The sequence below is a fragment of the Psammomys obesus genome, unplaced genomic scaffold (assembly GCF_907164565.1).
Source record: "Psammomys obesus unplaced genomic scaffold, mPsaObe1.curated_primary_1811, whole genome shotgun sequence".
Taxonomy (NCBI): domain Eukaryota; kingdom Metazoa; phylum Chordata; class Mammalia; order Rodentia; family Muridae; genus Psammomys; species Psammomys obesus.
In genome coordinates, this window is record NW_026590405.1 from 5,558,352 (window position 1) to 5,574,459 (window position 16,108).

Here is a 16,108-nt window from a genome sequence, read left to right on the forward strand (position 1 = left end):
GGTGAAGACCTCCCTCGGGCGCCGCTTTGGGGTCCGCTCACGATCCTGTTAGCACCCCAGCACCTCCAGAGTGTCCACATGTCTTTCTGGGCAGCCTGCGGCCTCTCTTTCATCTTGATTTTACGATTTCTATTTGTGAGTGTAAGAGGGGAGAAATCGTGCGTGCGGATCTGGGGAGGCCGGAGGACCCCCTCGGACGGTGTCCTTGGGCACTGTGCACTTCTTAGAAAGTTGAACACGTTGTGTTGAGACAGGGTCTCTTGCTTGCCTGAGAGCTGCGTGAGAGCCTGGTGGGCCGGCGAGCCCGCTATGTCCCGCTGTGCCTCTGTCTCCAGGCACACCCTGTGCCTGGGGTTTGGTGGTCGTTCCCATGCCATCGTGCGCTTTGCCGGCCCGTGGGGGGGGGGACACCCTGTGCGCCTTGCGCCCATCAGAGGTCAGAAGGGGTTGCTGGTCTGAACTGTGGTCATTTGCGAGCTGCCCTGTCTTCACCACTGAGCCGGCCTCATGGTTTTACCTCATAGAAAATCATTGGCACAAGTCACCGCGGTGCCCACCTTTAACCCCAGCACTCAGGAGGCGGAGGCAGGCAGAGCTCTGTGAATTCGAGGCCAGCCAGGGCGACACAGAGAAACTCTGTCTCGAAAAACCAAAATAATCCTTTACACTTAAAAATGGATGAAGTGGGGTTCCCTACCCTCCCATTTTACTTTTTTTTTTTTTTTTTTTTTTTTTTTTTTATTGTTGTTGGTTTTGGAGACAGGGTTTGACAGGGTTTCTCTGTGTTGCCCTGGCTGTCCTGGAACTTATTGTGTAGACCAGGCTGGCCTCGAACTCACAGAGATCCGCCCGCCTCTGCCTCCTGAGTGCTGGGACTAAAGGAGTGCGCCACCACCCAGCTTCCTTTTTTTTTCCTTCAAATGTTTCTAAAGCTACTAAAGTTTCCCATTTACAAAACAGCTGATAAAAATATTCCCCTGGGTGGTACAGGGGGTGGGGCGGGGCCCTGGCAGACAGACAAGGGACCTGCGGCTGCCCACATCCCGCTTGCAGCCCGCTTGCCCCTGGCTGCCCTCGCCCCTCTGGTTTGCGCTCTCCTGTCTGGTGCCCTGGGCTTTCCTCCACTCCCTTTTGGCTGGGCGTCCACATTGGCAGGGCCCGGTGGCTCACAGAGCCGCCCTGAGCACGTCGACCCTGTGGTTTTCACATTGGCTCCGGGACTGACCCGGACTGGGTCCTCTGGCCTCGAGTCGAGTCAACAGTCTGGGTTCTCCCCAGACCTCAGATTTGTAGCCACCAAATGGCCCTACTGGCCGTGTACTGCACCCTCCTGAGTGTCAGGGTGACGCAGGCAACTGGCCTTGCACGGCAGTGTTTCTTCTCAAAGATGCTAAAAACCCAAATCCTCAGGGAGAAACGCACTTTGAAACAATCAAAACACAATACTCTTCCCAGAAAAACTGCATTTATTAAATGTCTCCGTGTGTGTCGGGAGCCACACTCCTGCCTCGGCACACGCGTGGAGGTCAGAGGGCAGCTTGCAGCAATCGGTTCTCTCCTGCCACGTGGGGGCCGAGTATCGAACTCAGATCCTCAGGCTTGGCAGCAAGCACCTCTACCCACTGAGCCCTCTCACAGGCCCCAGACACACTCTCTCTACTTTGGACTTTAGAATCTACAGTGTCCACACTTGTTCCGAGTCTAAGGGGCTTTCTCTGGGGAAACCAGATGCTGTGATCTGAGCACTCGCCAACAGCCTCCTACAGAGAGGGTGGGCCCCTTGGAAGGGGATCTACCTATCCTGGGCACAGCTGGGCCACCCTTAGTTTTATGGAACCAGACGTACCAACCAAGACACTCCCACGTTCCCGAGATAATACATGATTTTGAGACAGGGTTTCTCTGTGTAGCCCTGGCTGTCCTGGACTCGCTTTGTAGACCAGGCTGGCTTTGAACTCACAGAGGTCCGCCTGCCTCTGCCTCCCGAGTGCTGGGATTACAGGCAGTTGTTGGGTTTTGTTGCTATGTTCTCAGGGTGTCTCCTAGGGGCCGTCACCCCAAGGAAATGACATCTGTGTCTTCTCCCCGACGACCACACAGCACAATCTCGCTAATGTCCTCATAATCCCAACAGGCCCCTAAGTCTACTTTTCTAGTCCTTTGACAGACAAACAGGGTTCAACGCCTCGCCCCAGGTCCCGAGGCTAGCAAATGACAGGGCCAGGATTCGAACCCGGCACCCCGACTCCAGCATTTTCTCTTACCTAGTCTGTCACTCTCTGTCCCGTGATGTGGTCTCCAGATATTTTCAGCTCTTCCTCTGCTTCCTCACTGTGGCCAACTGGCATGGAGCACATGTGTGAGGCCTCCTTTGCGGTGGCGGTGGCCCCTTTGAGGAAGGTGACCCGGCCATGGCCCCCTTCCACGCCTACTCAAGCGTCGGTCCCGAGGGTGCTGGGGTCCTTCCGCCGGCCAGGGCTTGAGAGGAGCGTGTGCTGTGACTATGAAGGTGAGCTGGGCCGGCAAGAGGGTTCAGCAGGCAGAGGGGCTTGCTGCCTAGCCTGACAACACGAGTTTAATCCTGGGCTCCACCCGGTGGAAGGAGCGAACGGAATCTCCTCCCGCAAGGTGTCCTCTGACCTCCACAGACGTGCTGTGGCGTGTGCGCGCACACGTTTGCAAGCGTACACAAAAAAAAAAAAAAAAAAAAAAAAAACAAACGTCAAAGCGCCTTGATTGTAGGGCCTTGTATTAAGGTTCTCCAGAGGGACGGGACAGGATGAGTGTGCATGTATGGTGTGAAATATGTATATTATATACATGCACACATATATGTTATATGTACATATATTATACGTTTGCATGCACGTGTGTATATGTACATACATGTATACACACACGTATGTCTATGCATCCATGTAACAGATTACCTCCCTGCCTGTGCTGGGGTTAAAGCCATGCACCACCATCCCTGGCTTGAGCCCATCGTTTCGAAGGTTCGGAATCCAGAGGAAGCCAGGCCATCCCCACCGACTTAGCCTCTGGTGAGGGAGATGGAGGCACGTCCCAGGCAGGAGCACATGTGCCAAGAGGCACACCACGGACCAGGTCAGAAGGAGGCGAGGCACCCACAGCGCCTGCCCCGGCTCCTCCCGCAAGGACCCGCCCCTAGCAGCCCACGCCCTTCCCAACAGGAGGGGCCTGGGAAGAGTCTTCAGCCACCGCTGGAGGGCCAAGCCGGAGGGATGGCTCGGCAGGTGACGAGGCAGGTGAACGCTCTTGCGGAAGACCCAGGCTTGCTCTGGAGAACCTGCGCGTTGGTGCACAGCCACCTTCCACTTTGGCTGCCTTGAAAGGCACACACACACCGGGCACACACCGGGCACACACCGGGCACCTATGCCCACCCAGGAAAGGCTGGGCTCCACGTTCCGGTTTTAAAGGCGTCCAGATGGTCAAAGCCCTTGCCAGTGCAAGCAGGACAGAGGTGGCGTCCTCAGGACCCACCCGAACGCCAGGCGGGCAGGGCGGCCCGCGCCCTTTCAGCAGCCGCGGAGGGCAGAGACCATCCCCGCCACGGACTGCCTGGGGAGGTCAGCCTCAGCCAGCCCCCACTCAGCGAACCTGCCGCGGAGCTCCGGCCTCCACGTGCACAGGCGGGCACGCGGGCCCCCACACATGAAAGCATACGTGCGCACACACCAAACACACACACACACACACACACACACAAACAAAACAAAACAAAAAAAACAGGAAAAAGAAAAGCAGGTTTGAAGAACAGCAACAGAAGGAGGGGGTCAGTCTCCCAAACACGAAAGTGGGGTGTCTGGGGAGATGGGCCCGTGCTGTGCCCTGGCCTAGGCCGAGGCCCTGGCGAACAGCGCCTCTGCCCAGGCCCTGGGAGGGCAGGGACAGACGCGCTCTCAGAAGCCTCACGCTTCCCTCCCGTATGCATTTATTGGTTTCTCGTTCTCGTCACTCCCCGTTCTGAAAGTAGGACTGGCTGGGCCGGCAGGGAGACGGCCGGCAGCTGGACGGCCGGCAGCCCACGTCCTGTGGACACTGCAGGCTCACGATGACCTTGCAGGCCTGGATCTGCACCTCCTCCTCGGGGTGAATGACCAGGGACAGCAGCCGGTCCGCCAGCCTCGACTCGTCCCCGAAGAGGGCCTCGTGCAGGGACTGCTCGTGGTAATGCCACTTCACCGCGCGGTAGTGGGTGGAGTTCCGGCCCTCGCTCAGGCGCTCGGCGAACACCAGCACCTCGAACAGCAGGCTTCCCGGCTGGGTGGACTGGAACAGGCTCAGGAAGTTGGGATGTACCTGCGGGCGGGGGTGGGGTGGGGTGGGGTGGGGTGGGGTGGGGTGGGTGAGAGCCGGCCAGGAGCTCTCACTGCTCTTGCCGAGGGACCAGGCTGGGATGGGCTGCATCTACGCGGTGGTTTGCGGGGGAGATCTGGCGCCCTCTGCTGGCCCGCACAGGCACCGCGCACACGCGATGCGCAGACACACAATCTACCTCGTGAACCCAGTGTTCTCTAAAACCTCCATCCGCAGGCCTCCCGTCCTCTGTCCTCACCTGACAGTTGAGGATGTCGTAGAGAAGGTCGTTCTTCTGTGCCAGGTAACTCAGTAAGCGGACGGCTTGTACCTGAAGAAGGAAGAGCAGGAGAGGGCCGGTAGGTCTGGGCCTCAGTGGGGCGGCTTGAACCTCCGCTCTTCCCTCTTGCCGCTGCTCCGGGACTGGTGGGGGCGGAGCCGCGGCCCTGCCCGGCAGGCACCTGTGCCAGGATATAGTCCGCCTGCATGATCTCCATCAAGGCGGGCATCACCCGCCGCAGCTGTGGGTGGACGTAGTCCGGGAGGGGGAGGTTGTTGAGGAGTCGAAGGCCAGCTATGTGCAGCTCCGTGTCCCAGATGGTGGAGAGCAGTTCCAGCACCTTAATGGAATGTTCCTGGGGGGACAGACGGGCCTGCTCTCATTTGGTGACCTCAATGGCTCACTATGCACCATGTGGCCCTTCAGTGACCCCACCCAGGACCCAGGAGACAATCCTCCTCCCTTGAGCTGGAAGCACCCGGTGCCTCGGCTAGCCACCCTCACCCCTCATGCCTCCGGCTTCACCCCCTCGGGAAGGTCATCCAGCTAATCCCACTTTCTCCCTATCCCAAACCTGCTTCCTTGATCCTCGCCACTGGGGTCACATTCCCTCCAAGCCCCAATGTACAGCATTTTCCATTTTTTTTGTCCCTTCCCTCCCTCCTTCGCTCCTTCCCTCTCCCTCTCCTCCTCCCTCCCTCCCTCTCTCCCTCCCTTTCCCTCCCTTCCTTTCCCATCTCTCAATCTTTTTGGTTGTATCTTCAGACCTAACAAAAAAGGGGCTAGTGGGATGGCTTAGCAGATAAAGTGCTTGGGGCCCAAGCCTGTTGCCTGTCGACCTGAGTTCGAGCCCTGGAAGCACACAACAGTGGAAAGAGAGAACCAGTTCTGCAAAGTTGTCTTCTGACACACACACACACACACACACACACACACACACACACACATTCTTAATCCAGTAAAAGTGCTGCAGAGACGGCCCAGCAGGTGAAGGTGCTGTCAAGACTGACATGCTGAATTTGATCCCCAGGTCCCATGTCCCATGTGGTAGGAGGAGGAAATGACCTCTGCAGGGTGCCCTCTGACCTCCATGAGTGTGCCATGGCATGTACATGCACACACACCCACACACAGTAAGTAAAAAAAACAAAAACAAAAACAAAAAACATTTAGAGTTTGTAAAATAAAAAAAAAAATAAAAAAAAACTCCTGCACAGAACCAAATTGCCTTCCGCCCATGCGCATTTCCACCCTCGTCTTTCAGGCCTTCGTCTTTCAGGCCTTCATCGTCTCTCACCCAAGTTTCTGCCTCGGCATCCTGCCCTCCCCTCCATTCCACAACCCTACATCTTCCTTAGGAACACCCATTGGCTGTACTCCTGTCCTCTGACCTTCAGCCCTCACGTCCTGTCTTCCACTTTGGTGGTGCGGGGCTCACCTGCCTCAGGAGGCTTGCACAGGCCGTTCCCTCTGCTGAGAATGCCTTTCCACCAGCCGGAGCTCACCTGCCTGCATCCTCCAAGACTGCTTAAATGTCACCTCCACACACCCGGCACAAGAGTTTCCTTCCCCTCCATCTTTATTTCCTTTCTCCACAAGACTGTCCCATGTAACGTGCTTTTCCTTTTTTACTTTTTTAAACTTATGTGTATGGGAGTTGAAGCACATGTGTCTGGTACCCAGAGCCCAGAAGTCCTTGGATCCTCGGGGCTGGAGTTACAGATGTGAGCTAGGAACTGAACCCTAGTCGTCTAGGAGAGCAGCCATTGCTCTTAGACACTGAGCCCTCTCTCCGGCACTGTATCTTTTATTTTTAAGTAATTATGAACTATTAATAAATTTAAAATAAATTGTAAACTGAAGATTTAAAAATAATGGAGAAAAATGGCTAGGTGGTGCACGCCTTGAATCCCAGCACTCAGGAGGCAGAGACAAGCAGATCTCTGAGTGTGAGGCCGGCCTGGTCTACAGAGCTAGTTCTAGGACAGCCAGGGCTACACAGAGAAACCCTATCTTGAAAAACTCAAAGAAAGAAAGAAAAAGAAGGAAGGAAGGAAAGAAAGAAAGAAATCATATATATTTGCAACATTGTATAAGTTTAGAATAAAATGTTAAATAAGTAAACTTTGTTTTGTTTATATAGTTATAAGTTCACGGGAAGCTGCAGAGAAAAACCAGCAGGAAGTCCCCTTGCTCACCCCCTCGACAGACCCCCTCACCCCAGCCTAGCACAATAGAACCTAGAGAGGGCGCCTTGCAGTGTGAGTGCCCAGGCCCCCGTCTTATCACAGAGCTTTTCCGTGGCCGCCATCATCAGTATGTTCTGTCATCCTATCAGAACGGGGCCAGTGATGACTCTTGTGGGACCCTTTATAGTCCCTGCCACCTGCTTTCCTGACCCTGGCGGATGCTGATATGTCTTCCAACTGGACACTTTTTTGAGAATGTCGTATAAGAGAGATTACTCTTCGGGTGACCTACTGAGGTTGGCTGCTTCTCCACTGTAATCCCACTGAGACCTACCCCAAGTCATATGTGTCACTCCTCCCAGTTGCTGAGGAGGATTCCTTTGAATGGATTTAAGCATCCGCCCATTGAAAAGCCTTTTGGTAGCTTTAGTTTGAGCCAATTTGAAATAAGGCCACCGAGTAACAGTGCGCAGTTTCTGTGTAGCTATAAGTTTACATTTCTCAGGAATGCCCAGGAATGCAACTACCAGTTGAAATGTATATTCAATGTATGTTTTAAGTTTTGTTTTGTTTTGATTTTCAAGACAGGGTTTCTTTGTGTAGCCCTGGCTGTTAGAACTTGCTCTGTAGGCCAGGCTAGCCTCAAACTCATAAAGATCCGCCTGCCTCTGCCTCCCAAGTGCTGGAATTAAAGGCGTGTGCCACCCCTGCCCAGCCATAATGCTTTAAGAAACCATTAAGCTAATTACCAGAATGGCTCCAATTTTATATTAGCTGAAGGTGACCTTAAACCCCTGACCTCCTTGCTGTCCCTACCTCCTGAGCGCTAGGCTCACAGGCACCTAGTTTATGCAGTGGTTGGGATGGAGCCGGGCTTTGCACAGGCCAGGCAAGTGCTCTACCGACTGAGCCAAACCCCAGGTCCTATTTCCTCCTTTAAAGAGCACACGTTTGATGTGGCATAGAGGGAACAAAAGATCACGGCCTTCAGAACACTGCGACCCCAACGTGGACTTCCTCTACCCCTCTCCCTGTCTCTGTCTTCATCTCTATTGCTATGGAGCCTCACTCCCTAGCCCTGGCTCTCCTGGAAGACCGGGCTGCAAGGAGTTTGGGCACAGTGTACCCATTGCATGTGGAGGTGCAAGAAACACCAGGGCAGAGGCAAATGTCCAGCAATGGTACTCACAAAACAGTATAGATCGCCCACTATCAAAAGAAAGAAACAACGCGGCCAAGGAAAGATGAATCTTAGACTTTTCAATGTTTGGGGAGTGAAAGAGTACGGAAGAATAAAAGCCACATATGTATGGTTTGAAGCCAAAATGCCCCCCCCCCTCCCAGCTCATGTTTTGGATCGTTGTTCCCAGGTGGTGACACTATTTTGGGAGGCTGTAGAATGGTTGAGAGGTGGGGCCTAGCTGGTAGAAATGGGTTGTGAGAGGCAGGCCTTTGAAGGTTAGAACCTTCCCTTCTGGTTCCTGTGTCTTTCTCTGCTTCCTGGCCTGCTGTGAAATGTACTCTCTAGACCACAGGCTTTTTCTGCCTTGGGCCAAGCTGCTGTCATGCCTCCCCACTATGATGAACTGAAACTGTGAGCCGAAATAACTATTTCCTCCTTTAGGGGGTTTCTGTCAAGCCTTGTGGTAGTAATGCTCCAAAATTAACTAGTCTAGGAATTGGTACCAGGAGTGGGGTTGTTGCTAAAAGCCTGATAGTGTGGTTCTTAGGTCTTTGGAAGTTGTTTGAAGGAGGAATTTGGAAAACCTTGGAGATACAGACTAGAAACTCCCTAGAGCACTGGAAGTGGAGTCTGATCGGTCATTCCTGGGGTTGTTGTAGGATATAGACCGCTGGAGGCACCAAGCAGCACAAACTGTGTCCATGAGGCTTCAGGTGAGGAGCAAGAATCCAGTTAGGAATTAGGCCACAGCTCATCCACGTTTGTTAAAGAGTCCGTCTAGATTCCTCCTGTGTCATAAAGTAGTGAATGAGGTTGAATCTTAAAGGCAATGGGTGTGATTTGGTGGAACAATTTTTAAGACAGTCTTTGGTGCAGCTACTGTGACAGCACTGTGGCATGGTTATTGTTAACCGCCTTTAGCCAGACTCAGTGAAAACTGGGAGCAAAGAGCAGGGCCAGAGGATCTGAACACATGCCGTCTGTGCACACAGAAGGAGTGCATTTAAAATTACAGGGAACGTGGCTGTAACTGTTAAAGAGATTAACACCATGGTAGAACAGGCAAACCCTTTGCATGAGAAAAAGGTGACTCCTGAACATCTGACATACACACTACAGATCCGCTGGCAAGACTTGCTCTGTCCTCAAAGGCCACCTAGAAAAGTGTCCAGCAGCCTTGGCAACTCAAAGGTCACTGTGGCGGTGGTGCAAGATGGCCGAGACACTGCCAAGCTGGCAGCAAAGCTTGGCAGTGTAAATTGTGGGCTGGTGTTGCAGGTGTGCATGAATGAATACGGAGCCATGAGTGCTTCCACTGAGACTCCGGTGAAAAGCCCCAGAAACCAGACAACTGTTACAGAGTTGTGTTCCCTTCAGGAGCCCCCGAGAGGGTCAATCATAAGGCTGTGAGGGTGAAAACTAAGTGGCAATGGAACTCCAAGATAAGAGATGGCAAGAATGTAGGATGTCTACCTAGGAAAACTGTGGGTATAAAGATAGCAGAGCTGGCCCGAGAGAGAGGCAGGTTGTAAGCACAAGACCTTAGGGGCTGGATTCCACAAGCAAGCCCTTGACACTCCGTGCCACCATGGCTTCAACCACCAAATGTGGAGCTACAGGATTTAATGTCTGCTCTGCTAGGCTTTCGCCAGGCTTGCTCCCTACACCTTCCTTTCTCCAGCACTGTTCCCGCCACCCCTCTCCTCCCTTTCAGAACGGGAGTGCTCACTCTACAGGCATTCATTTCACATGAGGAGGTGACTATGAATCTTTGGAGCTAGGGTAGGAATTTTTATAGTTAGAATATGAAGTGTAGTGGGTGGAGAGGTGCCTCAGAGGTTAAGAGCCCTTGCTGTTCTGGGAGGAGACTCAAGTTTAGTTCCCAGCCTCTATGTGAGCTCCAAAGGAATGTGTCTCCCTCTTCAGGCCTCCAGGGTCCCTGCATTCATGTGCACATACACACAGATACACATAATCTTTAAAAATAAAGATAAAGTTCTCCACAGGCGAAGGTCTGGCGGGATCCAGCACCCTTCGGGGTGGGACCTAGCCAGCTAAAGTGGTTCACTATGAGCGGGGTCTAAAGGCTCTATCTGTCCCATGGTCCTGATTCTCTCTATGCTTCACGGTCATCTGTGAAGTGGCACGGCCCGCGCCACAAATTCACCACCAGAAGCTGAGAAAAAGCCAACGTAACCTTCTCCCCCGAGCTGTCAAATGTCATCGGAGATACCACATCCCTGTGCACACAGAACTTCAAACACAACAAACCTCCATTTACCCATCTGGCCGCCTTTTGCCTCGCAAAATGCACCAATGCAGGGTGCATTTCTGCTCCTCCAGCATCAAATGTGAGGCCTCAACCCTTCTGGAGGGGAGGGTGGGATGGGAGAGGTGCCATAACGGCTGTGCTGTTGCTCGCTGTTGCCCAGCTTGGGGCTGGCCACACTTAGGAACTTTCTTTCCTGCTGTATGAGGGAGGTGCTGCACCCATGCACACACATGGAGGTCAGGGGACACCTGTGGGGGCCATCCTCTCCTTCCACCATGTGGGGCCCTGAAAATTGAAATCGGGTTGTTGGGCTCAAAAGCAAGTGCCCCTACCCACTGAGCCATCTTGTCCCTGGGTTTTCTTTCTACCTCATACATATAAGAACATATATGTTTTAAGTTAGGTGGTGATGACCCACACCTTTAATCCCAGCATCCGTGAGGAAGAGGCAGTCTTGTGAGTTCGAGGCCAGCCTGGTGAGCTCCAGGACATCTAGGGCTACACAGAGAAATCCTGTCTTGAAAACCCCAAAAAAAGAGCCAGGCTGGGTGGTGCACACCTGTAATCCCAGCACTTGGGGAGGCAGAGGCAGGCGGATCTCTGTGAGTTCGAGGCCCCGGCCTGGTCTACAAAGTGAGCCCAGGACAGCCAGGACTACACAGAGAAACCCTGTCTCAAAAAAGAAAACACAAACTAAAAAACAAAAACAAAAACCCCCCACAAAACATAACTATATAAATAACCAATAATGTGCATGTGTGTGGGTGTATGATTTAAATACTGAGCTTTTTACTACATAAAAATTGATTATTGTGTGTATGACTTGGGAGTCAGTTCTCTCCACCCATTGTGGTTTCTGGGAATCAAACTCAGATCAGCACTTTTAGTCTCCTGGCCCTTAGCTATTTTTAGCTGGTGAGAAAGAGGCATTTTGCTAGAAGGCAATTTGGGGTCAAAGACCTTATATTTTACAATTTACTTCTTTTTTTTTTTTTCCTGAGACAAGGCTGGCTTCAGACCACAGTCCCCAGGATGGCCTTCAACTCCTGACTCTCCTGCCTCCACCTCCAAAATGCTGCGGGTACAGGTGTGTGCCGAAACACTGGGGCTCTTGCCTAGAGGCCGGGACTCCACCAACTGAGCCAGCTGCTCTTTTAACACTGAATGCTTCCTGACACCACACCCTCACGGCTGTGAGCCCTTAGGTCACTGAAAAAGGATGACGAGGGGACAGAAATCTCCAGCCCCCCTCCAAGCTCCACAGACAGGAGGGAGCAGAGCCGGTGGTCACCGGTATGACCCCCCCTACACGGGGCTTGCCATCGAAACCCTGAGCAGTGAGGGTTTGGCCTGCATGGGGGACAAACCTCCATCTTTCCTCTGGCCCTTGGTCTATTTCTCCTCACTTCTGTCTGTCTGGTGTGGAACTGTGACCCCTGTGTCATTTCGGGGTCCCCTCAAGGTGCGGTCACCCTAGTTTCATAACCCGCCTGTCACAAGTCAAATGACAGCTGGTGTTGAAATGACAGGTCTTGAGAGTTACACCGTTACCTCCAGCTGTGGCTGCGGCCTGTGGGGAAGCTGACAGCCGACTCCTCACTCAGTTCTGGGTCACAAACTCAGGTTGGAACAGACTTCCCTGACATCACCACTTACCCAAGAGAGTGGAGGAAAGGGCCCAGCCCTTCGGACCCTGGGAGCACCCTGCCGATCGGCAGGGGCAGGGCTCACCTGGATTTTGAGCCTGAATTTCCTGATGCCAGAGAAAGCTTTCAGTGCATTCAGAGCTTGGATCTTGACACTGTTGTCTGTGTCATCCAGCATGTCACCCACCAAGCAGATGTCTTCCGTAGTGCAAGCAGAGGCCTAGAGTGTGTGAGGAGAGGTGGGAGACAGGAGGAGCGGGTATCCGGGGGCCCCTGGTCCTCACCGCCCAGTCTCTGACACACACACACACACACACACACACACACACACACACACACACCGCCACCAGTCAAAGGGAAGGTGCCTGGGGCTGAGCTGCTGCCTGGGGCTGCGGAGGAGAGGGAGGGGAGCAGGCCGAGCGAGAGGGGCCCCACCTCCCCCCCCCCCCCCCCCCGCCTCACCTCAGTCTCCAGCAAGTACACACAGCGGGTGATGCTGTGCAGGATCATGCTCTTGACATACTCGTCATGTTTGCACTCTAGAGAATTGAGAAGTCTTCGGATCTCGCCAGAGTCCCGCCCGTGGCGCTCTCTCTCGATGGCCAGGCCTAGACAGCGACCCCACCCCCGCCCCCCCAGCCCACAGTTAGGAGACCTCGACTCACAGCCTGAGGACAGCAAGGGGCTGGGGAGTGGGGCTGGGCCCCAAGGACCAGAGCATCTGTCCCTTGGGTGTCTGTTGACAGCCTTCCCGGCGGGCAGCACTAACAGGTAGCGCTTTGTTCTCAGCGGCAGTTGGCAACCGACAGTCTCAGAGGTGACCCTTTTCCTGATGGCATGCAGGCAGTGCCCAAAAGTGTCAAACATTTAAACTATCCCACCACCTAGTTGGACTCTTTTTTTTTTTAATTTTTTTAATTTTTTATTTATTTAACTTTATTTTATGTGCATTAGTGTGAAGGTGTCAGATCCCTTGGGATTACAGACAGTTGTGAGCTGCTATATGGGTGCTGGGAATTGAACCCGGGTCCTTTAGAAAAGCAGGCAGGGCTCTTAACCACTGAGCCATCTCTCTAGCCCCCCTAGCTGGAATCTTAAGAGCAAAAGGTCTGTCAACTTTTCTTCCCTCAGTGTCTCCAGTGGGTAAGCGTGGGATAAATAAAGCTTTTGATTTCCATTTTCAATATACAGAACAGAAAGAGACAAAGCGGGTGACCTCTGGGAGGGAAACTGAGGCAGACCGGAGAAGAGAAATGAAGAGAGGGAGGCGCTTGAAGGAGGAGAGGAGGAGGCCTGGGGAGCAGGGGCCCCCTGGGGCAGCCCCCTCTCCCCAGGGCCTGGGCACTCACGGGCGATGCAGATGGGCGAATTGGAGCAGAGGGGCGGTGTGCATTTTATGCCCACCCTGACGGCCTTGTACAGCAGGTAGAGGGCCCCGGCGCCTGTGACTAGGCCCACAATGCTCTTGCGGTAGTCCAGTTGCTGCAGGCACCGGGGAAAGGTCTTTCCCATGTCTTCAGTGCTGTCTTGTGTTTAGGTGGGAGCTAGGCCTGGGGCTCCTGGGGAGAACATTCCAGAACCAGAACCCTGGCAGGGCCGAGAACCAGGGCGCTAGAATTGGAACTAGGCAACAAAGGGAACTTTGGAGATGCTGGGGTCAAGGATGGCCCTTGGGGAAACAGGCCCAGAGTGCTCCGAAGCAGAGAAGATTCGGCTTCGGGAGGCTGCCAAGAGGAAGCCAGAAACTGGGGGTATAAGGTAGGGAGGGCTGGAGGGGGCTCAGAAGCAGCACCTGCCCTACAGGGCCAAGCCTGTGGTCCCATCACGCAAAGCTTTCTATCGTCATCACTTATTTATTTATTAGCTGGGTCTCACCATGTAACCCGGGCTGGCCTGGGACTCGGAAATCTACCTGCCTCTGCCTCCCCCTTGCTGGTGTTAAAGGGGTGTGCCACCACTCCCGGCTTGTTAAATGAGGTGTGAGTTAGGTGTGTCCCACACGTGCTCGTGGGTCCCCACAGAGCTAGAGCTGTAGGTACAGACAATCGCCAGCTGCCGGACGTGAGATCCAGCAAGCAGACCTGGGGCCTCTGGAAGAACAGCAAGTGCTCTTCACCACTGAGCCCTCTCTCCGCCTCTTATTCAGTTTCTGAGGTAAGATATCACTTAGTGCGGGCCGGCTTCCGTCTTACTGTCTTAAGAACAACCTCGGTTGGCCCTCCTGCCTCTACCTCCCCAGGGCCGCACTCCAGGTGTGAAAGGGAAAGGCTTTTCCTAGCTGAAGTGTTACGGCTGCGCTCAGCTGCACTGCGGCAGGGGAATGTTTCCCCTGCTAGTGGAACGGTTCTGCTCCGTTCTGCTCCGGGAGAGGGTGCCTTCCCGGCTACCGGCTACCGTGTAACAGTTCTGCTGTGCCAGGAGAGGTTTCCCTCAGGGAAAGTGGGGCTACCCTGCTTCAGGAGGCGCTACACTGTGAACTGTGAGGTGCCCTTGGCAATAGGGAACCAAGGGATACCACAAAGCCACACCTTAGAGCAAACCTCACGCGTACCATCTGTCCGGGAGAGGGAAACTCAGGAAACTGTGCCTCTGTGCCACTGAGCAGCAGCAGGGGACTGAGCAGAAGGCGGGGCGGATATAGGAGTTCTTGGGGGGCAGGGAGGCAGTCAGAGCTTTCCAGGGTGAGGACCGGTGGGTTTCTGCGGTGCACCCAGGGATTGGCGGGGGTTTTGTGGCAAGCTTGGGGGTTGGTAGGATTGTTTCTTGTCCCTGGCCTTGGCCTTGGGGTCAAGTGTGGGTCCGGGTAGTCCTTCCTTGACCCTGGTCTTGGGGTCATGTTTGAGTCAAGGTGTTTCTTTCCTTTGCCCTTTTATCCTACATCACCCTACAGTCCTACAATGGGGGGCTGGAAAGCGGGCGGTGTTGTCATCAGCCTACTCCCTGCTGAATTGGGGTATGGAGGTCCTTGGGGAAGTTTGATTTTCACCATCAGGGCGTAATTGAGTGCAGCAGGCCTCGCCTTCACAGCGAGGGGCTGGTACTCTTGTAAGATGACGGACTAAAAGTCTGGTCAGAAACCTTTTCAATCTGTTACTGAAGAAATCTAGGCAAGAAGGTGGCGAGGCAGGGTTCGATTAGCAGGGTTAAGAGGAGGAGGAGGAGGAGAGGGGATGGGAAGGGCGGCATCCGTTCCCTCCTGTTCTGTCAGTGACTCACCGGCGAGGGGCAGCGGGCCATTTCTGCCATTTTTGGAGACCTGTCTGGAATTGTGGATCCTGTCCTGCACTCTGCCCGGCTGGTCAACACAGAAGCAGCATCCCCCCACCCCCAAGGAATTGACGAAGAACGCCTCTCTCTGGGGTTAGTGAATCGAATCCTTGCCAGTTTTCTTAACGCCGCTGAGGCCAGTGAGTCTGCCTGCCCTAGGAGGGGAAGGATGGTCCGAGCCACCCACCCATTGGCGATCCCAGAGAAACCGAGAGGAAAACGGACGGTAAACATCTAGGGAACGTCTAGCCAGCCCTGTCAGTCCAGTGGTGAGGCCTGAGGCTAGGCCCAGGATCCTAGGAAGGGTCTGACCTGGATTGTTCATTTATCGTGCTGTGCCACTGTAAGCCTTGTGTCGGGAATTGGCAAGGGCTCCTCACCAGATACCACCCTTGGTTTGGGAAAAGGAACACCAGGACACAGGTCCCAGATCACCCAGTGCTGGGCAGGGGCAATCTTGCGTGCCGTGGGTAACGGAGGTATTGTGAACGTTTGAACAGCAGGGCTGGGTAGGAGCGCTAAGGGTTAGGACACTGACAGTCTGCGGGCTGCCGTGGGCCCACCGAGGGTCTTCCTGGGGAGCTGAGGCCGTGTGTGATGCCAAAGGAGAGACGGGGGGGGGGGTTGAGGGTGGTGGAGGGATTTGGCTTAGAGCAATGAACAAGTTGCAACGTGAAAGGATCTAGTAAGACGATGGGCGAGTCCAGGAACGGTGGTGAGGAGTTTGGCCCGGGAAGGACACACAGCCAACATTCTCCACAGCGGCCAGGCATTCAGCAGCTGCTATGCAGAGGTCTGAATCAAGAGAAGGGGAGGCGGGATCCGGTATCATCTAAAACGGGGTGACCTTAGGGGCGTAAGGACCTCTGGAGAGCGTTGGGCCAATCCCTCTACCGTGTCTATACACCTAGGGGCTGAGAGAGGGTGTGTGTGATGGGGGGCTGTGAT

The 16,108-nt window shown here is 54.1% G+C and overlaps 1 protein-coding gene across 3 annotated transcripts; it reads right to left on the reverse strand.

The window, feature by feature from the left end:
- Nucleotides 1–3,777: 3,777 nt before the first annotated feature.
- On the reverse strand, nt 3,778–13,405 carry Armc12 (armadillo repeat containing 12). 3 transcript variants are annotated; one of them, XM_055607230.1, is made up of 6 exons: nt 13,243–13,405; nt 12,356–12,501; nt 11,979–12,113; nt 4,785–4,958; nt 4,583–4,654; nt 3,778–4,296 (listed from the first exon to the last, which is right to left on the reverse strand). In XM_055607230.1, the coding sequence occupies exons 1-6, from the start codon at nt 13,403–13,405 to the stop codon at nt 3,979–3,981; spliced, it is 1,008 nt and encodes a 335-aa protein (XP_055463205.1). In that variant the 3' UTR covers nt 3,778–3,978. The 3 variants fall into 3 exon arrangements, with proteins under 3 accessions (XP_055463205.1, XP_055463204.1, XP_055463203.1); XM_055607229.1 differs by having other exon boundaries at nt 3,778–4,326; XM_055607228.1 differs by having other exon boundaries at nt 3,778–4,326; nt 13,165–13,405.
- Between the last annotated feature and the right edge of the window lie 2,703 nt (nt 13,406–16,108).

What these genes read in the sequence shown, in the direction of transcription:
- Armc12 (XM_055607228.1), bottom strand. Translation starts at nt 13,405, where the DNA reads ATGGGAAAGACCTTTCCCCGGTGCCTGCAGCAACTGGACTACCGCAAG. An exon ending in TGTACTTGCTGGAGACTGAG is followed by an intron (nt 12,114 to 12,355) that starts GTGAGGCGGGGG and finishes CACACACTCTAG; the next exon opens with GCCTCTGCTTGCACTACGGA. An exon ending in CGGACTATATCCTGGCACAG is followed by an intron (nt 4,655 to 4,784) that starts GTGCCTGCCGGG and finishes TTCCTTCTTCAG; the next exon opens with GTACAAGCCGTCCGCTTACT.